The 26,466-nt window shown below is 44.7% G+C and overlaps 1 protein-coding gene across 1 annotated transcript; it reads left to right on the forward strand.

Annotated features, from left to right (window-relative positions):
* Positions 1 to 110: 110 nt before the first annotated feature.
* Positions 111 to 26,466, forward strand: LOC136933002 (protein NLRC3-like). The gene is given in 17 exon segments (XM_067228348.1): positions 111 to 161; positions 775 to 854; positions 945 to 1,005; positions 1,129 to 1,245; positions 2,146 to 2,262; positions 4,118 to 4,225; positions 5,248 to 5,364; positions 6,978 to 7,041; positions 7,150 to 7,378; positions 7,673 to 9,482; positions 9,613 to 9,780; positions 11,769 to 11,939; positions 19,300 to 19,473; positions 22,321 to 22,367; positions 25,649 to 25,824; positions 25,826 to 26,051; positions 26,054 to 26,466. Coding segments are annotated over 15 exon segments (3,690 nt in total). The 5' UTR covers positions 111 to 161; positions 775 to 854; positions 945 to 961; the 3' UTR covers positions 26,176 to 26,466.

Raw genomic sequence — 26,466 nt, forward strand, 5'->3', positions numbered from 1 at the left:
CTCCTCCTGTTTCCTATTGGCTGATATAAGGAGGTGGGTGAGGCCTGAAATGAAAGAGGAGGGTTAGGTGAAAGTGAAAGTCAAAATATCTTTTACAGGATCCATTTTGTGACTAAAAGAATGTGTAAAACAGATTCTCAAACTGAAAAGAAGATTTTAAAGTAAGTCATTTTACAATATTCTTTCCCAGTATCAATGTACACATACAGTAAAAGAGAAGGGGAGGTTTCAGAGTTATGGCATCTTAGTACCACAGTTTTCTAACAGGAAATGAAACGGCCTTTCGCTCAGTCTAATGGCCAACATGCAACAAGTTATAACTAACTCACTATGGTCTAATAATATCAAGATCACTTTTATTGTTTCATATAATTAACCAGCCATGGTGTTGATGGTCGTTTAGAAACGAATTATAAATCTTCCAATTACATTTTTTTCTTCACATATACTAAAAACTAACGTACATCCACAGAGACATGTGACAGGTCCGTTAAGGTTTTTCTAAGAGGAAGTGAGTTAGTGCTCAGTACTTGTTGTCTTATCTTATGTCAGTATCAGACTGAGATACTGAAGTAGTTTTAACAAAGCTGTTTTTGTCACATTGGTGTGTTATCAATGTTTATCAATGAACAGTTTTTGTTTTGTATGTGTTTTAATTGAGTTGTTTACATCATAGAGGGGTGTTATGAATCAGGGTAAAAAGTAAGTTATCCTATCCTTCTTCTCTTGAGGTAGCAGTTTAATAAGGTTGGATTCTAACTTGTTCGTTTACAGGTCTGGCTTCAAAATACTTCTACTAATCAGACCCTGAAGAGGAACGTTCTGTATTTTAGAGAGTGGAGGGAGAGAAGAGGGTGGTATTGCCTCTAAAATGAGTCTCTCAGGGGAGAGAGAGGAGGGGGGCACTGCCTCTAAAACGAGTCTCTCTGGGGAGAGAGAAGAAGGGGTCCCTGCCTCTAAAATGAGTCTCCCTGGGGAACATGACATGGACACCAAAGCTAAGAGGTAAGATGAGAATCCATACCTGTTCATGACTGTTCTCCATCTCAGAGCTCAGCAGTGATATTATGACATCATCATTAGTCAGAATAAATGAGAGACTGAAGGTTTGTCTCTGTTGTGTTGAAGCCCAATCCAGCAGAGACCAGCCTCACCTGCACCCAGCTGTGTGTCCATGAAGAGTGACAAGTCTATGAATCCACCTATCATGTTCAGTGATGGAGGAGGACCTTCTAATGAGGAAGGGTATGTACTGACCTCTGCTGGTTAAACTAAAACAGGGTTAGAGATGCTGACTGTAGATACTAAAGTATCCCTCATCACATCCCTACTAAAACACAGGGTTAGAGCTGCTGACTGTAGATACTAAAGTATCCCTCATCACATCCATACTAAAACACAGGGTTAGAGATGCTGACTGTAGATACTAAAGTATCCCTCATCACATCCCTACTAAAACACAGGGTTAGAGCTGCTGACTGTAGATACTAAAGTATCCCTCATCACATCCCTACTAAAACACAGGGTTAGAGATGCTGACTGTAGATACTAAAGTATCCCTCATCACATCCCTACTAAAACACAGGGTTAAAGCTGCTGACTGTATGTACTAAAGTATCCCTCATCACATCCCTACTAAAACACAGGGTTAGAGATGCTGACTGTAGATACTAAAGTATCCCTCATCACATCCCTACTAAAACACAGGGTTAGAGCTGCTGACTGTAGATACTAAAGTATCCCTCATCACATCCCTACTAAAACACAGGGTTAGAGCTGCTGACTGTAGATACTAAAGTATCCCTCATCACATCTCTACTAAAACACAGGGTTAGAGCTGCTGACTGTAGATACTAAAGTATCCCTCATCACATCCCTACTAAAACACAGGGTTAGAGATGCTGACTGCCAGCCTGGCTGACATACAGACCATGTGGTAAAGGTTCACAGTGAGAGATACAGAGTAACAACAGGTCTGGAAACCTGCCTGTCTGACTCATTCAAGTTGACCAGAAATATTCAATCCTGGTTCTGACCGTACTGATGAATGACTACAGCAACACATGTTGGACAGTATGATATATATCTGTGGTGTCTACTTTAGTGATTTATGTTTGTAAGACACTTTGTTGTGTTTGTTGACAGGATGAGACAGCAGAGACCAGCCTCACCTGTACCCAGCTGTGTGTCCATGAAGAGTGACAGGTCTATGGGTCGACCTATCATGTTCAGTGATGGAGGAGGGCCTTCTAATGAGGAAGGGTATGTACTGACCTCTGCTGGTTAAACTAAAACAGGGTTAAAGCTGCTGACTGTATGTACTAAAGTATCCCTCATCACATCCCTACTAAAACACAGGGTTAGGGCTGCTGACTGTAGATACTAAAGTATCCCTCATCACATCCCTACTAAAACACAGGGTTAGAGCTGCTGACTGTAGATACTAAAGTATCCCTCATCACATCCCTACTAAAACACAGGGTTAGAGATGCTGACTGTAGATACTAAAGTATCCCTCATCACATCCCTACTAAAACACAGGGTTAGAGATGCTGACTGTAGATACTAAAGTATCCCTCATCACATCCCTACTAAAACACAGGGTTAAAGCTGCTGACTGTATGTACTAAAGTATCCCTCATCACATCCCTACTAAAACACAAGCTTAGAGCTGCTGACTGTAGATACTAAAGTATCCCTCATCACATCCCTACTAAAACACAGGGTTAGAGATGCTGACTGTAGATACTAAAGTGTCCCTCATCACATCCCTACTAAAACACAGATTAGAGCTGCTGACTGTAGATACTAAAGTATCCCTCATCACATCCCTGCTAAAACACAGGGTTAGAGATGCTGACTGTAGATACTAAAGTATCCCTCATCACATCCCTACTAAAACACAGGGTTAGAGCTGCTGACTGTAGATACTAAAGTATCCCTCATCACATCCCTACTAAAACACAGGGTTAGAGATGCTGACTGTAGATACTAAAGTATCCCTCATCACATCCCTACTAAAACACAGGGTTAGAGCTGCTGACTGCCAGCCTGGCTGACATACAGACCATGTGGTAAAGGTTCACAGTGAGAGATACAGAATAACAACAGGTCTGGAAACCTGCCTGTCTGACTCTCATTCATGTTGAACAGCAACGTTAAAGCCTGGATCTGACCCTACTGACGAATGACTACAGCAACACATGTTGGACAGTATGATATATCTGTGGTGTCTACTTTAGTGATTTATGTTTTTAAGACACTTTGTTGTGCTTGTTGACAGGATGAGACAGCAGAGACCAGCCTCACCTGTATCCAGCTGTGTGTCCATGAAGAGTGACAGGTCTATGCATCGACCTATCATGTTCAGTGATGGAGGAGGACCTTCTAATGAGGAAGGGTATGTACTGACCTCTGCTGGTTAAAATAAAACAGGGTTAATGCTGCTGACTGTAGATACTAAAGTATCCCTCATCACATCCCTACTAAAAGAAAGGGTTAGAGGTGCTGACTGTAGATACTAAAGTATCCCTCATCACATCCCTACTAAAACACAGGGTTAGAGCTGCTGACTGTAGATACTAAAGTATCTCTCATCACATCCCTACTAAAACACAGGGTTAGAGCTGCTGACTGTAGATACTAAATTATCCCTCATCACATCCCTACTAAAACACAGGGTTAGAGCTGCTGACTGTAGATACTAAAGTATCCCTCATCACATCCCTACTAAAACACAGGGTTAGAGCTGCTGACTGTAGATACTAAAGTATCCCTCATCACATCCCTACTAAAACACAGGGTTAGAGCTGCTGACTGTAGATAATAAAGTATCCCTCATCACATCCCTACTAAAACACAGGGTTAGAGCTGCTGACTGCCAGCCTGGCTGACATACAGACCATGTGGTAAAGGTTCACAGTGAGAGATACAGAGTAACAACAGGTCTGGAAACCAGCGTTTCTGACTCTCATTCAAGTTGAACAGCAACATTAAAGCCTGGATCAGACCCTACTGATGAATTACTACAGCAACACATGTTGGACAGTATGATATATCTATGGTGTCTACTTTAGTGATTTATGTTTGTAAGACACTTTGTTGTGCTTGTTGACAGGATGAGACCAGCCTCACCTGTACCCAGCTGTGTGTCCATGAAGAGTGACAGGTCTATGCATCGACCTATCATGTTCAGTGATGGAGGAGGGCCTTCTAATGAGGAAGGGTATGTACTGACCTCTGCTGGTTAAACTAAAACAGGGTTAGAGCTGCTGACTGTAGATACTAAAGTATCCCTCATCACATCCCTACTAAAACACAGGGTTAGAGCTGCTGACTGTAGATACTAAAGTATCCCTCATCACATACCTACTAAAACACAGGGTTAGAGCTGCTGACTGTAGATACTAAAGTATCCCTCATCACATCCCTACTAAAACACAGGGTTAGAGATGCTGACTGTAGATACTAAAGTATCCCTCATCACATCTCTACTAAAACTCAGGGTTAGAGCTGCTGACCGTAGATACTAAAGTACCCTTCATCACATCCCTGCTAAAACACAGGGTTAGAGATGCTGACTGTAAATACTAAAGTATCCCTCATCACATCTCTACTAAAACACAGGGTTAGAGCTGCTGACTGTAGATACTAAAGTATCCCTCATCACATCCCTACTAAAACACAGGGTTAGAGATGCTGACTGTAGATACTAAAGTATCCCTCATCACATCCCTGCAAAAACACTGGGTTAGAGCTGCTGACTGTAGATACTAAAGTATCCCTCATCACATCTCTACTAAAACACAGGGTTAGAGCTGCTGACTGTAGATACTAAAGTATCCCTCATCACATCTCTACTAAAACACAGGGTTAGAGCTGCTGACTGTAGATACTAAAGTATCCCTCATCACATCCCTACTAAAATACAGGGTTAGAGATGCTGACTGTAGATACTAAAGTATCCCTCATCACATCTCTACTAAAACACAGGGTTAGAGCTGCTGACTGCCAGCCTGGCTGACATACAGACCATGTGGTAAAGGTTCACAGTGAGAGATACAGAATAACAACATGTCTGGAAACCTGCCTTTCTGACTCTCATTCAAGTTGAACAGCAACATTAAAGCCTGGATCTGACCCTACTGACGAATGACTACAGCAACACATGTTGGACAGTATGATATATCTGTGGTGTCTACTTTAGTGATTTATGTTTGTAAGACACTTTGTTGTGCTTGTTGACAGGATGAGACAGCAGAGACCAGCCTCACCTGTACCCAGCTGTGTGTCCATGAAGAGTGACAGGTCTATGCATCGACCTATCATGTTCAGTGATGGAGGAGGACCTTCTAATGAGGAAGGGTATGTACTGACCTCTGCTGGTTAAACTAAAACAGGGTTAGAGCTGCTGACTGTAGATACTAAAGTATCCCTCATCACATCCCTACTAAAACACAGGGTTAGAGATGCTGACTGTAGATACTAAAGTATCCCTCATCACATCCCTACTAAAACACAGGGTTAGAGATGCTGACTGTAGATACTAAAGTATCCCTCATCACATCCCTACTAAAACACAGGGTTAGAGATGCTGACTGTAGATACTAAAGTATCCCTCATCACATCCCTACTAAAACACAGGGTTAGAGATGCTGACTGTAGATACTAAAGTATCCCTCATCACATCTCTACTAAAACACGAGGTTAGAGCTGCTGACTGTAGATACTAAAGTATCCCTCATCATATCACATATATAGAATATAATTGTAAATGGAGGCTGTGACTGCGTCCCTGTTGTTATGGTTACTTATTTCATTCACTTTGTACAGGCTCATTTACTATGTAGCCAGCGCAGTAATTTAGAACGGTGAACAGACAGTTTTGCTGCAACTACGTAAGTATATCACCGGATAATGGACACCCCTGCAGCCAATCAGAATCAAGTATTCACCCAGACCATGGTATAATTAATATTATGTCATTAACATGTGGTGTTGGTCTTCTCTTTATGTATCTATGGTTGAACCACTAGACCAGCATCAGATACATCAACACCTTTGACCTCCTTGTTGGGTTTGATCACTGAGAGACAGGACCACAACCTACCAGTCCACTGTGCTGCTTTAATGTTGAACTTTACCTGATATTAACACAGAGACACAACCACAACACAACCACAACAAACTACCCTGAAACTAATGCAGTTATGCAAGCCATACCATACTACCATTAGGTCATTCCATGTCGGTGCAGACAAATTATTCAAAGCTGCTCTCTTTAATTCAGTAGAGACTAGAGCGAACCAGGATAAGCCTGTGAGTTACTTCTCCACCTTAAAAGACTTGACATTTATTGTAAACATGTAATTTTGTTATAATAGCTTTACATACAAATAAGAGAGATCAGTGCAGCTCTAGTGAAAGTTTGACAACAATAACCTCCCTACACACACACACACACACACAGACACCACACACACACACACAGACACACCACACACACAGACAGCATGAGAGTCAGTGTCAAAGCCCTGCAGGTACCAGGCCTGGTATGAGCACAGACCAGGCGGGGCTCAGCCCTCTTAGACTGGTTGAGACCAGAAGGTCTTCAACTCCTGGGTGGAGGAGTGCTGCAGTGTCTAAAGCAGGCTGCTAGCAAACATGCAGCCCTGTGTGAGGTGGACCCTGATGTCATTCTTCAGTGTCTGGTTGAAACACAACACACTTGTTTACCTGGGGGTGACAGTGCTCCTATCTTTGATGAATGTATTAAAGGAATAGTGCCTTGTAGTGGTATAGAAGATGGTTTACTTGGTAGTGATGGTATCACTCTTATACAGTGTGTCTGTGTGTATGCATGAGTGGATAGAGTCAAGTTTACCACTCATGCTTATGTATGATAATACTCCTTAGTAGATTATCAGCCCTTGTACATGTGGTTCATGTGGTTAAGTAATGTCATCTCTTGTCCTCAGAGATCAACAGGAGAAGTCTGAGTCAGACCAGAGTCACCATGAGGACTTGTCCTCCATATTCACAGTGAGTTTTGTGTTAATCTAAAGTAAAAACAAGACAGAATCATTTTAATCATATTGTTCTACTGTGTAGAGTTCCTGGTTCATCTGATATCTTCCCTCTCTGTTTCAGGTGGTTGAGGAGACTGTCATCAGGTTTGTGAAGAAAGAGCTGAAGAGGATGAAGAGGATTCTGAGTTCAGATTTCCCAGAAGGCTTAGAGAGTCAGAGGGAGGACCAGGAAGTGTTGGACCCTGAATATCAGAAGCAGGAGAGCAGTGCCAGAGAGGGAGCTCTGAAGATCACACTGCACGTCCTGAGGAACATGAACCACAAGGAGCTGGCTGACACTCTGGAGAAAAGTAAGAGACTCCAGATTTAGTCTTAGTTGACCGATTGATGGTGTGTGATGAAGGTTAGATATACAAAGAAAGTTATGAGACTCAGTAGCCCAATGTTGTGTAGATCTTCCTATGACCTTGTACTATGTGTGAGTATACAAAGCTGTTTCATTATTGTGTACCTGATAAATGGTCATAGATTGGAAATATGTTTTGAATTGAATGTCAAGGACACATTGTCAGTTCATAATCTGTGAATAATCAAAACTACATTTAACAAAAACACACACTTAACATGTGTTGTTTTTTGTTTAGATGAGCGTGCTGAGATTTGTCGACAGAAACTCAAATCTGAACTAAGGAAGAAGTTTGAAACTGTGTTCGAGGGCATAGCTAAACAAGGAAACCCAACTCTTCTCAATAAGATCTACACAGATCTGTACATCACAGAGGGTGAGAGTGGAGAGGTCAATAATGAACATGAGGTGAGACAGATTGAGACAGCATCAAGGAAATCAGCAAGAACAGAAACAGCCATCACATGCAACAACATCTTTAAACCCTCAGCTGGACGAGACACACATATCAGAATTGTTCTGACAAAAGGAGTTGCTGGCATCGGAAAAACTGTCTCAGTGCAGAAGTTCATCACGGACTGGGCTGAGGGACTAGCCAATCAGGAAATCCAGTTCATCTTTCCTCTTCCGTTTCGAGAACTGAATTTGTTGGATGGAGAAGAGTTCAGTCTGATGAAACTTGTCCATCACTTCTTCTCGGAAACCAAAGAATCAGGAATCTCCAACTACGACAAGTACAACGTTCTGTTTGTCTTTGACGGTCTGGATGAGTGTCGACTGCCCTTAGCCTTCAAAAAGAACAAGAGCTGGTGTGATGTCACAGAGTCCACCTCAGTGGATGTGCTGCTGACCAATCTGATCAGAGGAAAGCTTCTTCCCTCTGCTCTCATCTGGATCACCACTCGACCTGCAGCAGCCAATCAGATCCCTTCTGAGTGTGTTGACCTGGTGACAGAGGTACGAGGGTTCAATGACCCACAGAAGGAGGAGTACATCATGAAGAGATGTAGTGATGAGATCCTGGCCAGGAGAATCATCTCACACATCAAGACATCAAGGATCCTCTACATCATGTGCCACATACCAGTCTTCTCTTGGATTACTGTTACAGTCCTTGAACACATGCTGAGAACAGAGAAGAAAGAGAAGATGCCCAAGACCCTGACTGAGATGTACACAACCTTCCTGGTGTTACAGACCAAACAGAAGAAGGTGAAGTATGCTGGGAAAACTGAGACCGATCCACACTGGGATGAAGACAGCATTCAGAGTATTCTGTCACTGGGAAAACTGGCCTTCCACCAGCTGGAGAAAGGCAACCTGATTTTCTATGAGAAAGACCTGACAGAGTGTGGAATTGATGTCCGTGATGCCTCAGTGCACTCAGGAGTGTTCACACAGATCTTCAGACAGGATGGTAAAGTCTTCCAGGAGAAGGTGTTCTGCTTTGTCCATCTGAGCTTTCAGGAGTTTCTGGCTGCTGTGTTTGTAATTCTCTCATTCATCAACAACAATGACAATCTGATGTCTGAGACTCCATCAGCTTCCAGTTCCAACAAACTGTTGGCTCTTTTCAGAGAGAAACCAGAAGTCCGATTCTACAAGAGTGCTGTGGACAAGGCCTTGCAGAGTAAGAATGGACAACTGGACCTTTTCCTCCGCTTCCTCCTGGGCCTCTCAATGGAGTCCAATCAGACTGACTTACGAGGCCTACTGACTCAGAAAAGTAACAAGACAGAGAGCCGTGAGGAAACAGTCAAGTACATCAAGGAGAAGATCAGAGAGAATCCTTCTCCAGAGAGATGCATGAATCTGTTCCACTGTCTGAATGAACTGAAAGACCATTCTCTGGTGGAGGAGATCCAACAGTACCTGAGCTCAGGAAGTCTCTCCAGTGAAAAGCTCTCATCTACACAGAGGTCAGCTCTGTTCTTTGTGTTGCTGACTTCAGAAGAGAAGATGGACGTGTTTGACCTGAAGAAATACTCCAGATCAGAGGAAGGTCTTCTGGGGCTGCTGCCAGTGGTCAAAGACTCCAAAACTGCTCTGTATGTATAAGGCATTAGCTTTTTTTATATAATATTATAACAGCACATATTGTGATAGTGTTTGATTATCGTATGTTCCTATAATATAAAACGTGACTGATGATGTCTCATGTTCTCCTTATGTTATTAGGCTGAATGACTGTAACCTCTCAGAACGGTGCTGTGAAGCGCTGGCCTCAGCTCTCCCCTCCTCAGATCTGACAGAGCTGGACTTGAGTAACAACGACCTGGGGGATTCAGGCATGAAGCTGCTCTCTGCTGGACTGGGGAATCCACTCTGCAAGCTGGATACACTGAGGTCTGTATTCATGTTCAACATGACACAACTATAGTTATAATGTCACACCACGCAATGAATCACACACTGGTCATAAGTTTGTGGTCTATTAAAGGTACAAGGGGTCCGGCCAATGAATAATCAGGGCAGTCAAGGGTCGTAATCCACAAGGAGTCATTCAGGTACAGGGCAGCAGGCAGGTTCGGAGTCAGGGCAGGCAGGATGTAAGGACCAGGGGAAGAACTCTATTGGTATGGAAAGCTAATCGAACTAAAATATAGCTCCTTGGTCAACTGGGTCTCTCAAAAAGGGAGCTGCCATGTTATTTTCTGGGGGTGTGGCAAGCTTATCCAGCTACACTTACGTTAGCCTGCTCTGCAGCAGGTTAGTGCTAATTGATATGTTACTATGGTGATTTATCGAAAGTTGCTTCCACGAACCAAAAAGAGGGGCGTTTTTTATCTTAGCCTGAAAATTAGCTCGCTAAACCGCTTAGCGAGCTACGACGAATACCCCGCTGTTCAACATGACACAACCACAGTTATAATCACACCACGCACTGAATCACACACCACACACTGGCCGTAAGTTTGTGGTCTATTAAAGGTACAAGGGGGCCGGACAAAGAATATTCAGAGCAGGCTAGGTTTGTCAACCCCAAGGCAGAGTCATTCAGGTACAGGGCAGCAGGCAGACTGGAAGTCAGGGCAGGCAGGATGTAAGGACCAGGGGAACTAAGAGGCAGAAAAGACTGAAGGAGGTAGAGAAAAACATGCTGGTACTGTAGGCTTGACAAACAAGAACTGACCCCAAACAGAAAACAGGATAAATGAGGGTAGGAATGAAGATGGGAGACACCTGGAGGGGGTGGAGACAAACGTCTCCACCCCCTCCACTGTGTCTTTGTGGTTGTTGTGATGTTAATTATTTTATACATTTTACAAATGTTGGGGTCACTAGGAAAAGTAAGACATTTGAAGTTGGGTAAAAAAAAAAAACTATTTGGGGGTTTTCTCTGCTGTTAAATATAATAGCAGTCATGTTTGACCCTTACGACAACACAAGGTGTAGAGTCTTTTACCAACTCCTACATTAGGCCAATGAGGTGGGACCAGGGAAGCACTTGCTTGGACGCGTGTTCTGCGTGCCAATAATCAATGTCCACAATATGTCTGCATTTCTGTGCTGACGGCCTGCTCACGGTAGCACCAGCAATACAGTCCATTTCATTTCATTTCTGGATTAGTTCCATTCATTTTCTTTTGCACACAAATCAAACAATGACACACAAACCTGACACGGTGAAAAGCTGTATGCTTTTCCACCTAGCCACACACCTGTGTATCCCTGGCTGTTAATTACCTATATGCCTTCCCAAAGACAATGCTCCACCCAGTGCTCAAACATAAAACTGCCCATTTATTAGCATCACCAATGTGGTATATAAATAAAACAAAACAAAGTTGTATAATGGCTCCAACACAAGGGTTAAGATATACTATTCCTCATATTATTGTACATTTACCTGGACAGGGAGTTATGCATCTGGCAGCTTTTGTGCTGTTGTTTGAAAATGTTCAAAGTCTTCAATCAATCTTCAAAGTTAAAAAAACGGCACTGGAACTTGGCAAAGTTTGATGCAATGGCTTTATTGGTCTTCAAGATGACAAAAATCCCAATAAATGTGAGCAGGTTCCGGAACCCAACTGATCTTTACCCCCCAGGCATGCAATTACATACTGCTCACCTATTTTCATGTGTTATTTTACTATTGATAGTTACAGATGGTCTTCGATCTTACGCATAACACCTGTTCTGGGGGTTTCAGATTTCACTCGCACCTTAGCTTTGATGCCTTTGACTTTGCTTAAATTTGGAGATGTACATTTTACTTCTGGGTGACAATAACAAATAACAACACCCACAGGAAATGATCAGACTGATATTCTTTATTTCTACCTCTAGAAGATAGTTGTGTTTGTAATCCATATCATGATAACCTTCTACAGGCTGTCAGGCTGTCACATCACAGAGGAAGGATGTGCTTCTCTGAGCTCAGCTCTGAAGTCAACCTCCTTCCTGAGACAACTGGATCTAAATAACAATGATCTGAAGGATGCCGGCATGAAGCTGCTCTCTGCTGGACTGGGGAATCCACTCTGCAAGCTGGAGACACTGAGGTCTGTATTTATGTTCTACATGAGACAATAGTAAAGTTATAATCACATAATGTATTTGTATGGTTGATTTAGACAACAGAGTTTCACTCATGGCTTCATCAAAGAGAGAACTGGAGGGACTATTATCTGCAGCACCTTTATGGACTGTAATCTAAATCAGTAGCACACATAATATCACTTTCCCATTGTGGACGTGTGTGTCTTTGTGGTTGTTGTGATGTTAATTATTTTATGCATTTGAAGTTGGGTAAAAAAAAAAACTATTTGGGGGTTTTCTCTGCTGTTAAATATAATAGCAGTCATGTTTGACCCTTATGACAACACAAGGTGTAGAGTCTTTTACCAACTCCTACATTAGGCCAATGAGGTGGGACCAGGGAAGCACTTGCTTGGACGTGTGTTCTGCGTGCCAATAATCAATGTCCACAATATGTCTGCATTTCTGTGCTGACGGCCTGCTCACGGTAGCACCAGCAATACAGTCCATTTCATTTCATTTCTGGATAAGTTCCATTCATTTTCTTTTGCACACAAATCAAACAATGACACACAAACCTGACACGGTGAAAAGCTGTATGCTTTTCCACCTAGCCACACACCTGTGTATCCCTGGCTGTTAATTACCTATATGCCTTCCCAAAGACAATGCTCCACCCAGTGCTCAAACATAAAACTGCCCATTTATTAGCATCACCAATGTGGTATATAAATAAAAAAAACAAAGTTGTATAATGGCTCCAACACAAGGGTTAAGATATACTATTCCTCATATTATTGTACATTTACCTGGACAGGGAGTTATGCATCTGGCAGCTTTTGTGCTGTTGTTTGAAAATGTTCAAAGTCTTCAATCAATCTTCAAAGTTCAAAAAACGGCACTGGAACTTGGCAAAGTTTGATGCAATGGCTTTATTGGTCTTCAAGATGACAAAAATCCCAATAAATGTGAGCAGGTTCCGGAACCCAACTGATCTTTACCCCCCAGGCATGCAATTACATACTGCTCACCTATTTTCATGTGTTATTTTACTATTGATAGTTACAGATGGTCTTCGATCTTACGCATAACACCTGTTCTGGGGGTTTCAGATTTCACTCGCACCTTAGATTTGATGCCTTTGACCTTGCTTAAATTTGGAGATGTACATTTTGCTGCTGGGTGACACTAATACGTTTTTCTCTTAAAACAGGTTCTGTAAGCCACACTTACGATGAGGCTGCTCACGCTGCTTACACAATCAGGCTCGTTGTAAATCCTCCCTACTTAGGGCTAGTGCTGACCTTGTGCAGGCGGCCACAGATAAGATTCTAGGTGTGGGGTCAAAAACAGCGGATCTTGACTTCTAGCTCAGGCCTCTGCCTGCCTCCAGGTGGCCTTCTCCCTCACTCCTCAGCCTCTGTCACCCAGATCTCACACTCAGGCTCAATATCTTCTATCGTTTAGTGGTAATAATACTAAGCTCAACTATAATAAGTCAACAGCTTAACATATGGTTCCCAGTAATATAAAATAATACTAAAAGGGGTGAAAATTTCCAAAATTTCATTTTCAATCAGATAAATCCATAATCATACCCATCATCATCGTTTCAACAGTATGGTGTCAATTTCCACGTCAGTCCCTATGGTTGGCGCCTCTTCCACTGCATGAAGGGTTTCGGATTAGGAATAGCAAGAAGTGTGCTTGGTGTATAATACTACTCTGTAACTGGCTATTTTTACTTCAGAGGATGGTCCATTTACATGTATTCTTTCAGCCGACACTTTTATTCAAAGGGACTTCCAAGAGAGAGCTTTACAAAAAGTGCATAGGTCAATGATCATAAACAACGAGATAGCCCCAAACATTGCGGGTAGCCAAAACATGAAGCATACATTGTGAAAAAGCAAATAAGTGCCAAAGGGAAGAAACATAAGAGCATGTACAATTAATCAACATGATCCTCTAAAGTGCTAGAGTGTATCTGGTGGAAAGCAAGCAACAATAATATAATTCACAGCGAGTACAAATGGTTAAATCAGTTACAACTAACCAACAGGAGTGACTAACAAGTCCCTCAATAATTGTCATTGTGTTCCTGGAGGAAATAAGCTAACATCTGATCCAACAAATCTTTAAGTGCGTCTTTAGCCTTTTCTTGAAGGTGGGGAGACAGTCAGTGTCTCTGATGGAGGTGAGGAGGTGATTCCCCCATTGGGAGGCCAGACAGGAGAAGAGCTTGGGTTGGGAGCGGGTGCTCTTGAGAGGTGGGGCCACCAGACGGTTGTCAGAAGAAGACCGTAGGTGGCGGGTAGGGGTGTAAGGCTGGAGGAGAGACTGGATGTAGGCAGGCGCAGTCCCGTTCACCGCTCGGAAGGTCAGTACCAGGGTCTTGAATCTGATGCGGGCCGTGATGGGAAGCCAGTGGAGGGAGATGAGGAGCGGGGTGACATGGGAGCGTCTGGGTAGGTTGATGGTAGCATTCCATCGGAGATGCAGGGATAGTATACTGGCCCACGATTTCTGTCGGTATTGCACCTTGCGTATGCGTACATTTAAGGGCCAGGGAGATGTGCACAAAGTACGCACCAAACAAACGCAGGATACGTGCTGCAGCCATTCAGCATGTGTACACGTACATAGCGGAAAGTATATTTCGGCCTTAAGTGTCAGGTGCAACGCTGCTCTTTAGGAAGTTGAACACACTTGTATTGGTCATTTGCACAGATCACTAAAGATAATATTGGCCATTATATTCCTTGAGGTTGGTTTTGCTACATGTAACATAGCATTAAAGCAAAAAGAGAACAGAATGCAGACAATAATGTAACAACTTTAAACTACACTGCTCAAAATAATTAAAGGAACAGTTTTTTATCAGGGTATGGCATGAATTAACTTCTCTGATAATGATCTGGTCAGTTAAGTAGCAGAGGGGTACTTTCCGCTGCATTGGTGTTGATGTAATTAACATTTACATTTACATTTACATTTAGTCATTTAGCAGACGCTCTTATCCAGAGCGACTTACAGTAAGTACAGGGACATTCTCCCCGAGGCAAGTAGGGTGAAGTGCCTTGCCCAAGGACACAACGTCAGTTGGCATGACCGGGAATCGAACTGGCAACCTTCGGATTACTAGCCCGCTTCCCTAACCGCTCAGCCACCTGACTCCCACTAACATTAACAACAGGTACACTAGAGGGGCAACAATGAGCCGACCCCAAAACAGGACTGGTTTTGCATGTGGAGGCCATTTCAAGTTTTTCCCTCTTGATCTCTTTGAGTGGGAGCATGAGGCGATTTCTTAACCCTACAGAAGTTGCACATATTGTCCAACTCCGTGCCGTTGCAAGGAGATTTGATGTGTCTCCCAGCACAATCTCCAGTACATGGAGGACATTCCAGGAGACAGGCAGTTACTCTAGGAGAGCTGGACAGGGCCGTAGAAGGTCCTCGACCCATCAGCAGGGCCGATATCTGCTGCTTTGTGCAAGGAGGAACAGGTTGAGCACTGCCCGAGCCATACAGAATGACCTCCAGCAAGCCACTGGTGTGAATGTCTCTGCCCAAACAATCAGAAACAGACTTCATGAGGGTGTCCTCAGGGCGCAACGTCCTACAGTGTGCCCTGTGCTCACTGCCCAGCACCGTGGAGCTCGATTGGTATTTGCTATAGAACACCAGAACTGGCATGTCCGCCCCTGGCACCCTGTGCTTTTCACAGATGAGAGCAGGTTCATCCTGAGCACCTGTGATAGACGTGAAAGGGTCTGGAGAAGCCAAGGAGAACACTGTACTGCCTGCAACATCATTCAGCATGACCGGTTTGGTGGTGGGTCACTGATGGTCTGGGGAGGCATATCCATGGAGGGACGCACAGGCCTCTACAGGCTAGAGAACGGCAGTCTGACTGCCATTAGGTATCGGGATGAAATCCTGGAACCCATGGTCAGACCCTACGCTGGTGCAGTAGGTCCTGGGTTCCTCCGGATGCACGACAATTCCCGGCCTCATGTGGCAAGAGGGTGCAGGCAGTACCTGGAGGATGAAGGAATCGATACAATTGAATGGCTCTCACGATCACCTGACCTAAACCCGATAGAACACCTCTGGGACATTATGTTTCGGTCCATCAGACGCCGCCAGGTTGCTCCTCAGACTTTACAGGAGCTCACTGATGCCCTTCGACAGATCTGGGAGGACATCCCACAAGACACCATCCGTCGTCTCATTAGGAGCATGCCGCGACGTTGTCAAGCATGCATACAAGCACGTGGGGGCCACACAAGATATTGAGAAGCATTTTGAGTTGAAGAAATTTAATTTTGGCAAAATGAACTAGCCTGTCGCATCATTTTTTCACTTTGATTTTTGGGGTGTCTATAAAATTAAGCCCTCTTAAAGTATGAAAACGTATTTCCATCAAAAGATGTGTCATCCTTTCGTTCCTAAGACATTAAACTGTCCATATCAGTATAGATATCCAACATAAATTTTTTTCACATTGTGATCTGATGTGTTTTCAAAAGTGTTCCATAATTTTTTTGAGCAGTGTAGAATATATATATATATATATGTCTTTCTATGTCTTTCTGTATGTCAACATTTTATATATAAAATGTTGAAATGTTGAAATACAGAAAGACAGGCATGATGGTGTTGATGATTAACCGTTTGTTCCAACACCGTTATCCACGAACAGCATCCGAATATAGCAGTTCCTCTTCTCTCAGGACGGAAGGCAGAGCCAACAGGCAGTTATGTTGCTCTTTTGTAGCAGCATATGGTTATCTAATGACCTAACAGAATTAAATAAATACTGATAAGCATTCTGTTATTTTAAAATATATACATTTATTGGGTAGCTAAGTTTTTCTTTGCATACATTTGGTTAATTTCACTTCCATTTAATTCCCCTTTCATTTTTCAGAAGAACTTGCTGTTATTTCACTATGATAATATTGTCCAATAGCATGACGTGGCATGTTCTGTCATGTGATCTCCATCTCTGGATCAGTTAGCCGTGTTTCTAAAAAGAAAGACGTTAACTAATGGCGTCGGAACCAGCGATGTATATCTGCTCAGAAAATTCAAAGATAAGAAAAATGTAGCTAACATCTGAAAGTTTAAGTCAACAAAACATGACTTTCCAGTCCAGAACAAAAGTATTTCAGAGTTTTTTTACTGTAATTTAGAAGAAGTTTACCTCAGGATAACCACAGGATATTCGCGGTGTATAAACCAGGACATTTTGTAGCTAATAAAGAGAGACTGAGGTGGGATATTCTTCAATTGGAATCCAACTCAGTGGAACAAGTTCGCCAGGTAGGCTGATATTTCACCGTTTTATATGTAAAATGACATTTTAGTTGACTGAGGCAGGGTAGGGGGAACGGGAGGTAGTTACAAATATCTAGGAAGAGGCAGCAGGAGAGGGCTTTGCCGTTTAGTTGTTTATTAAGCATAAGACCTCATTGGCGTAATGCAGGAACGTTTGTATGCAGACTGCACGACTTTCAAACAGACGATATTGTTGTAAGATTTTAGCATTCAGTCGAACAACACCATTATATTATCCGTTTCCCAATATGGCTTTTATAGCATTCAATAAAGCGTGCTTGATGCTGCCAGTACACACTCTCCCTGTGCGTTGAACTTCAGAGTTTCCAATCTGTCAGACCAGCGCAGGTGACGACAATGTCCCTTGATTAGGGATAGCGGCCAGGTTTTGTGGAATACAAAAACCTTTTTCAGTTTGAAGCTCAAGTTCCAATAAAAGGGCGAGTTCTCGCTTAATGTTTCTAGTTTTCCAATACGTCTATATCGTTGCCATTATACACAGGTAGTTTAGGAGTGATCTTATGCTGACACAATGTATCAGATTTTCCAGTCCTTATTTGCCGTTTAGTTGTTATTTATTATGCATAGTTGTAAAATGTAGATTGACATACCAGGTTTCCCAATGTCATTGGTGGTCTGTGCACTGTGGTCTGTTCTCTGGTCTGGTGAGAACTGTGTCCCTTCCCTCTACCTGTGCCCCTTCCTGTCACCTGTGTCCCTAAATATAGAACCCTGTGCCTCCAATGACTGCCACCCAGTGTCCAAAATATTCTGACAGTTCTATCTAACCAAAATAATATGACATGTCAATAAGAAACACAAATGGCTCCTACAGTTAGGAAAGTGGAAGATAGATGCTGTCTATTCTGCCGGAAAGCTAAAGGAGAACTACAGCTTAACTACAGTTTAAACAAGAACTCACACAGGGAGACTTATTAGTTGATTTGGTCACTACCTCCGTATACAGAGGAATGGCCATTTTTGTTTATTTTGTGTACGTCTATTAATTGTAAAGTGGTATGTTCACATCAACCAAGAGGCCAGTCGTGATGTGTCGTTTGTGAACGATTCCTTCATTTTGAACGAATCTTTAGAATGACTGGGGAGTAACGAGTCGTCTCAGTGAGTGATTCGTTCATCTTCTCGTGGCAGCGCATAGGGACTGTTGCATTGGCTCAGTAGAGGAAACAGAAAGGATTCGTTCACCTCATTCACGTTCACGTGACTGCTAGGTTTAGCATAGAAGACGTGAATGGTTCGAGTGATAATTACAGGTTTTGTTATTTTTGCTTTACTTAAAGTTCAGTGCAGTAATTGTTTGCTGTGATAATTAAATACCAGTGTGATAATAAGTGACCATTTCAAATCATGCAAACTGTCATGATGTATTGTATTTAATGGGGGAATTTTTGTGGAAATATTATCTGGCACACAAATGTGCAATTCCTTTCCCTATAGCCTACTCTAATTTATCTTGGCTGGTTTAGATGCACTAATATTTCTTCCTTTGGAATATGATAACTGTTTAAAATAGTGGAAATATTGAACAAGCAAACTTGCTTGTTCTTTATCCTCGATTCTCTATTATCATCCCAACATTCCCAATACAAAAACCATGTTGTACAAATATATAGAATTGTCTGTCACATGGCTCTTCTTTCATTGGCTCCCTTGCATAGATCCTGCACGCGTGCGTGCGTGTGTGCGTGCATATGTCTTAAAGTGGCCCTGCTTAGGCTAACTAAATGAAATGCTCAGATAAGATAAGGATCTTCCTGTTTACCTAAGCCTGGACCTTGCCTATAGTTCACCTGGGGGTTGGCCTCTCTCTACACAAATGGAATGCTGAACACAGTATCATTCTTATACAGTATAAAGAGTTACATCTTCAACTTTTCTGATATTGGATTACGTGGGTCACTCTGTCTAATGAGGGGAGGTGCAGCTATGACAGTACCTGCCAAATGAACCCCTCTGTGCTGACTCACTCTGGAGGCCCAGATGGATTCTGTCACAATATTGATCCTCTTTCTACAGGCTGTCAGGCTGTCTGGTCACAGAGGAAGGCTGTGCTTCTCTGGCCTCAGCTCTGAGGTCCAACCCCTTCCACATGAGGGAACTGGACCTGAGCTACAATCATCCAGGAGAAAAGGGATTGAAGCTGCTCTCTGCTAGACTGGAGGATCCACACTGCAGACTGGAGAAACTGAAGTAAGGAGATGTTTGTTTTTTATATATACCTCTTAATGTAATGTCGCTTAACACTGAATATATCTAATTACGTTAATAGGCCTTGCATTTCTTGATGTTACAATTAAAACTGCATGTTTAATCTACAATATGGTTGTAGCCACAATCATAATTGTATTTCCAGAAAGCGGGTTTAGTGAAAACTGAGTTTTTAAACCCTGAGATGAGGGAAACTCTGGGTTTTTAGCTCCAGAAAGAGAGGTCACTAAAACCAGACGTTGTAAAATGTAGCTCAGCTCAAACCTAGGTCTTAGTGTCGGTTTGAAGTGAATGTAGCTAGGGACTTCAACAAGAAAAGAAAATGGAATCAATTTGAGCGCAAAATAGTTTTTGAGCTTCATATAATATAAACATTATATTATATGAATATTATATCATATCAATATGATATCATATTGTTATATTTGCCGAATGTTTTTAACTACAAATATTATTATATTTACTCAGTTTTGGACACCTTTGTGCAGAGAATGCTGATACTAAGGCCCAATCCCAATGTCCCCCCTAAGCCCTGAACCCTCACACACTTACTTGACGTCACCTAGTAAGTGATTGAGTGCAAGAGGCTACAAGAGCTCAAAATGCTATAAATTGGAATGGTTCAGCACTTTGCGGCATTATAGGTAAAATAGTAATGTTGTTGGATCAAATCTGATGAAAGCATATTTGGAATTTATCATCAAAGAACAACCTACACACTAGGGCTGCACGATTATGGCCAAAATGATAAGCACGATTATTTTGATCAACATTGAGATCACGATTAATTATCATGATTATTTGTTGATTTGAACCAAAACAACTTTTTTTGTCACGTAGGCTAATTATACCATGCAGTTCGTCAGTGATGAAGTAAGCAAACAGCGCTTGATCGGCCATGACTGACGTCAACGCAGCAAACCAGGAAGCAGGAATGTCCGACTTTACGCAGCCGTTTATAACTCTTCCCCGACTGCAAGCAGCAACTCTCGCTGGTCGTTTCATGCAGCCAATGTCGAACGCACCTATGGTTTACGGAGCGCTAGATTGGCTTTGCCAAAAGAATGCCGCATTTTAAATATCGCTCCATCACGCGAATTTGATCGTGGGAAGCCAAAATCGTGATCGTGATTAAAATTTTATTAATTGTGCTGCCCTACTACACCCAGTTCTGGCTATATTAACCGTCAGTGAGCTTTGTGTTTAAACTTACTGATGTTAACTGTTATTTCTAACTTCTATTTCTGTTTACGTCAGGGTTGGTTGCTCCTTCCATGCTTGTTTGTTTACTGTTCTTCGTCTTTCTTGTCTTATGAGGAGGGTTAGCCAGGATCTTTTTCTCTCTTCCAGGCTTCCCCCGGTAACCCTCGTGTTTCACGTCACTACGCTGTGAATTGTGGGCAAGTCTGCAAAAATGCAGACTTACGGGTGCCTAAAATGTGTTCGAAAGAGCCCTCACGAACTTGACAATTTGACAGTGGGACAGCCCTAAGCCCTCACAGACTTAGTGAGAATGTGCCTCAAAGTCTGTGAGTCTGTGAGGGTGGACATTGGGATTGGGCCTAACCGTTCGTAAACTCCAGATTGATTGTCCTGTTGTCTCCGAGGGAAAAAGCTGTTTGACCCGTGAATTGATTCAGAGCGTGCACGGAGAGAGGGGCTTATTCACAGACGTGTCTGTTGTAGTGAGAGAGAGAGAACGCGAGCGGGGCAAGAAGGGGCTGAGTGAATCAGTATGCTGCGTGCAGCTCTACTATTAAATATTTTTTTGTGATGTTAAACAGTAAAAGCAAAAACACCGTTTTATAAATTTGTGGTGGTAAATCTCTAATTGTGGTGGGCCGTTACAAATAAATTAATGTATGGGAAACACTGAAAACTGGGTGTGTTACCACGGTAACTGACTGTGAACCTCACCTGCTTGCTGGCAGCTTTTCTGTAACAAACCATGAGTTTCTCCCTCTCCCCTCCCGCATGCTGAGCCTGAAGCTACTGTCAGACATGGGGGGTCCTTTCCTCATCAACCTGATTGTTGTTGAAGCCATATAACACATACGGATGACATGAAATTCTACAGTTTTCCATGCAGAGCTAACCTGGCATTTCCTGAACATCTCACTGTTAATCTGTGCTGTGGAGGTTGATGGACCCTCCTTCTCGTAATCTTGTCATTAAAAAGGAGAAGAATGTGCCAGTTGTTTTGCGCACATAGGATTGTTCCATTTCTTCTTCACTTGTAGTAAGACGTTAGCCTGGTCCTAACCAGACTCTCGTACATTTAATTTGTACAGAGAGTCTGGGCTCGCTCCCTTGACAAGCGTTAACTTCCTTGAAGGCGGGTACTCTGTTGAAGTTTAAAACTATTGGATCTGCCCAGAGCCACTCTGGATCTGCCATAACCAGCAAAGCTAGTAAGACGTGGTTAAATGTGAAATTAATATACTGCTTTGAAATGTACTGAATGAACAATTGCCTCTTTTGCTGTTGAAGTAGTTTTTCTGCTTTCTGAAAATGTCTTCATACTCGCCTGCACGCATGAGAATTTCTAATTCTCTGGATGAGAGCGTCTGCTAAATGACTAAATGTAATTCCAGTGAATTAGAAATGAACTAACTCAGATCAGCTGTTCTGGAAGCGATAACTCTGAGCTTCCCATCTCAGGGTTCATCAAGTCAGAGTTCAGGGTTCGGCTCAGAGTTTGTAAAACCTGCTTTCTGGAATACACCTCTGATGATGAGAGAAACAACATGTTTACTTAGAAAGTCAGTTGCTAAGTCACTTATCAACAGGTGAAGTGTATTTTCATCATTCCTCTGCTTATCCCTGCAGTGTGGATCATGGTGGAGAGTGCTGGATCAAACCTGGCCTTAGGAAATGTGAGTATTGACTGCTACTTGGTTCTAGTACACAAGGTCATACAAGGGACAATACCATTAGTGACTTGGACACTGTCAAAAATGGACACACACACACTGTAAACACACACTTTTAGAAGCAGTAATTTAACACAATTACCCACATCAATACTGTGTGTACGTCTGTGTGTGCTATGTCCCCTTCCTTCTCCCCTCCTCCCTCTCCTCCCCTCTTCCTCTCCTCCCCTCTTCCCCTCCTCTGCTCTCCTCCCCTCTTCCCCTCCTCCCTCTTCCCCTCCTCTGCTCTCCTCTCCTCTTCCCCTCCTCCCTCTTCCTCCCCTCGTCCCCTCCTCTCCTCTTCCCCTCATCCCCCTCTTCCCCTCTTCCCTCTGCTCTCCTCTCCTCCCCTCTTCCCCTTCTCCCTCTCCTCTCCTCTTCCCCTCCTCCCCTCTTCCTCTCCTCCCCTCTTCCCTTCTTCCCCTCCTCCCTCTCCTCCCCTCTTCCCTCTTCTCTCCTCTTCCTCTCCTCTCCTCTTCCCCTCTTCCTCTCCTCCCCTCTTCCCTTCTCCCCCTCCTCCCTCTCCTCCCCTCTTCCCCTCTTCCTCTCCTCCCCTCTTCCCCTCCTCCCTCTTCTCTCCTCTTCCTCTCCTCCCCTTCTCCCTCTCCTCTCCTCCCCTTCTCCCTCTCCTCCCCTTCTCCCTCTCCTCCCCTTCTCCCTCTCCTCTCCTCTTCCTCTCCTCCCCTCTTCCTCTCCTCCCCTCTTCCCCTCCTCCCCTCTTCCCTTCTTCCCCTCCTCCCTCTCCTCCCCTCTTCCCCTCCTCCCTCTTCTCTCCTCTTCCTCTCCTCTCCTCTTCCCCTCTTCCTCTCCTCCCCTCTTCCCTTCTCCCCCTCCTCCCTCTCCTCCCCTCTTCCCCTCCTCCCTCTTCCCTTCTTCCTCTCCTCCCCTCCTCCCTCTTCTCTCCTCTTCCTCTCCCCCCCTCCTCCCCTTCTCCCTCTCCTCTCCTCCCCTTCTCCCTCTCCTCTCCTCTTCCCCTTCCCCCTTCTTCCCCTCCTCCCTCTTCCTCTCCTCCCCTCTTCCCCTCTTCCCTTCTTCCCCTCCTCCCTCTCCTCTCCTCTTCCCCTCCTCCCTCTTCCTCTCCTCCGCTCTTCCCCTCCTCTGCTCTCCTCTCCTCTTCCCCTCCTCCCCTCTTCCCTCTGCTCTCCTCCCCTCTTCCCTTCTTCCCTATCCTCCCTTCTTCCTCTCCTTCCCTCTGCTCTCCTCCCCTCTTCCCATCTTCCCTCTGCTCTCCTCCCCTCTTCCCATCTTCCCTCTGCTCTCCTCCCCTCTTCCCCTCTTCCCTCTGCTCTCCCCTTCCCTTCTTCCTTCTCCTCCCCTGTTCCCCTCCCTCTCCTCCCTCTTCCTCTCCTCCCTCTTCCCCTCCTCCCCTCTTCCCTTCTTCCCCTCCTCCCTCTCTCTCCTCTTCCCCTCCTCCCTCTCTCTCCTCTTCCCCTCCTCCCTCCCCTCCCCTGTTCCCCTCCCCTCCCTCTGCTCTCTTCTTCCCCTCCTCCCTCTTCCTCTCCTCCCTCTGCTCTCCTCCCTCTCTTCCCCTCCTCTCCTCTTCCCTTCCTCCCTCTTCCCCCCCTCCCTCTTCCTCTCCTCTTCCTCTCCTCTTCCCCTCCTCCCTCTTCCTCTCCTCCCCTCTTCCCTTCTTCCCCTCCTCCCTCTTCTTTCCTCTTCCCCTCTCCTCCCTTCCCTCTTCCCTTCTTCCCCTCCCTCTTCTCTCCTCTTCCCCTCCTCCCTCTCCTCCCCTCTTCCCCTCCTCCTTCCCCTCCTCTCCTCCCCTCTTCCCCTCCTCCCCTCTTCCCTTCTTCCCTCTGCTCTCCTCCCCTCTTCCCCTCCTCTCCTCCCCTCTTCCCTTCTTCCCTCTGCTCTCCTCCCCTCTTCCCCTCCTCTCCTCCCCTCTTCCCCTCCTCTGCTCTCCTCTTCCCCTCTTCCTCTCCTCCCCTCTTCCCCTCTCCCTCTCCTCTTCCCCTCCTCCCTCTTCCCTCCCCTCTGCTCTCCTCTTCCCCTCCTCCCTCTCTTCCCCTCTTCCTCTCCTCCCCTCTTCCCTTCTTCCCCTCTTCCCTCTCCTCCCCTCTTCCCTTCTTCCCCTCTTCCCTCTCCTCCCCTCTTCCCTTCTTCCCTCTGCTCTCCTCCCCTCTTCCCCTCCTCTCCTCCCCTCTTCCCTTCTTCCCTCTGCTCTCCTCTCCTCTTCCCCTCCTCCCTCTCCTCCCCTCTTCCCTTCTTCCCCTCCTCCCTCTCCTCCCCTTCTCCCTCTCCTCTCTTCCCCTCCTCCCCTCTTCCCCTCTCCTCTGCTCCCCTCCTCCCCTCTTCCCTCTCCTCCCCTCTTCCCCTTCTTCCTCTCCTCCCTTCTTCCCCTCCTCCCCTCTTCCCCTTCTTCCTCTCCTCCCTTTTTCCCCTCCTCCCCTCTTCCCCTCCTCCCCTCTTCTCCTTCTTCCTCTCCTCCCTTCCTCCCCTCTTCCCCTCTTCCCCTTCTTCCTCTTCTCCTTCTTCCTCTCCTCCCTCTTCCCTCTGCTCTCCTCCCCTCTTCCCTTTCTTCCCCTCCTCCCTCTCTTCACTTCTCCCTCTCCTCTCCTCCCCTGTTCCCCTCCTCCCTAGAAAGATGGAGTGATGGGGGCATATCAGGGGTAAGGAGATGAGGGATGATGGAAAGAGAGATTTGGAGGGAGAGAGGTAGCATGTGAGGGAGGGAGAACAGAATGAGAGAATGAAGGAAGAGAGGGAGAGTGGAAGAGAGAGAGAGGGGGAGGACAGAGAGCAGGGTAGAGAGAGAGAGAGTGAAGAGAGAGAGAGAGAGTGAGGATGGGTAGAGAGAGAGAGAGAGAGTGAGGATGGGTAGAGAGAGAGAGAGAGAGAATGAAAGGGGGAGTGAGGATGGGTAGAGAGAGAGAGAGTGAAGAGAGAGAGAGAGAGATTGAGGATGGTAGAGAGAGAGAGAGAGAGAGTGAAGAGAGAGAGAGAGAGAGTGAGGATGGGTAGAGAGAGAGAGAGAGAGAGAATGAAAGGGGGAGTGAGGATGGGTAGAGAGAGAGAGAGTGAAGAGAGAGAGAGAGAGTGAGGATGGGTAGAGAGAGAGAGAGAGAGAATGAAAGGGGGAGTGAGGATGGGTAGAGAGAGAGAGAGAGAGAGAGAGAGAGAGAGAGAGAGAGAGAGAGAGAGAGAGAGAGAGAGAGAGAATGAAAGGGGGAGGGCAGGAAGAGGGAGACATTCTAATGTGAATGATGATGATCAGTAATATATTGTGTCTTGGTCTCCCCCATCAGATGCCTGTGAGCTCACACTGGACCCAAACACAGCAAACAGAGAACTCTCTCTGTCTGAGGAGAACAGAAAGGTGACATGGAGGAGAGAGGAGCAACCGTATCCTCGTCACCCAGAGAGATTTGAGAACTTCTCACAGGTGCTGTGTAGAGAGGGTCTGTCTGGGCGCTGTTACTGGGGAGGCAGAGTGGAGTGGAGGAGGGGTTCATATAGCAGTGACATATAAAGGAATCAGCAGGATAGGAGGGGGTTATGACTGTGCGCTTGGATACAATAACAAGTCCTGGAGTCTGGACTGTGATGATAACAGTTACTCTGCCTGTCACAATAATAAGAGAACTGACATACCTGCCCCCCCCTCCCACAGAGTAGGAGTGTATCTGGACTGGCCGGCCGGCACTCTGTCCTCTACACAGTCTCCTCTGACACACTGACCCACCTGCACACATTCCACAGCACATTCACTGAGCCCCTCTATCCTGGGTTCTGGGTTTATGACTCCTCAGTGTCCCTGTGTCAGGTAGAATAGCCCACACACACTCTCACACACTGTGCTCACATAGATGTCATTGAAGATTGAACTGTATACAGTTGTGATTGATATCCCAGAGTGTTTGTAAATATTGCTGTGTGTAGAATGTTTGTTTTGTTTTAACCTTTAGATGTAAATATTACTGATATTAAATATGATTAATATCTCTAAATATTACCGACGCTTCCACCAGAGTGAGTTATTTTTCCAAAACGGAAGCTAGCTAGCTTTAGTTAGCTTCCGTTACCTAGCAACCTAGCATAATACTCGTAGCAATGCTACTACCTG

This window comes from Osmerus mordax, chromosome 2 (assembly GCF_038355195.1).
Source record: "Osmerus mordax isolate fOsmMor3 chromosome 2, fOsmMor3.pri, whole genome shotgun sequence".
Taxonomy (NCBI): Eukaryota; Metazoa; Chordata; class Actinopteri; order Osmeriformes; family Osmeridae; genus Osmerus; species Osmerus mordax.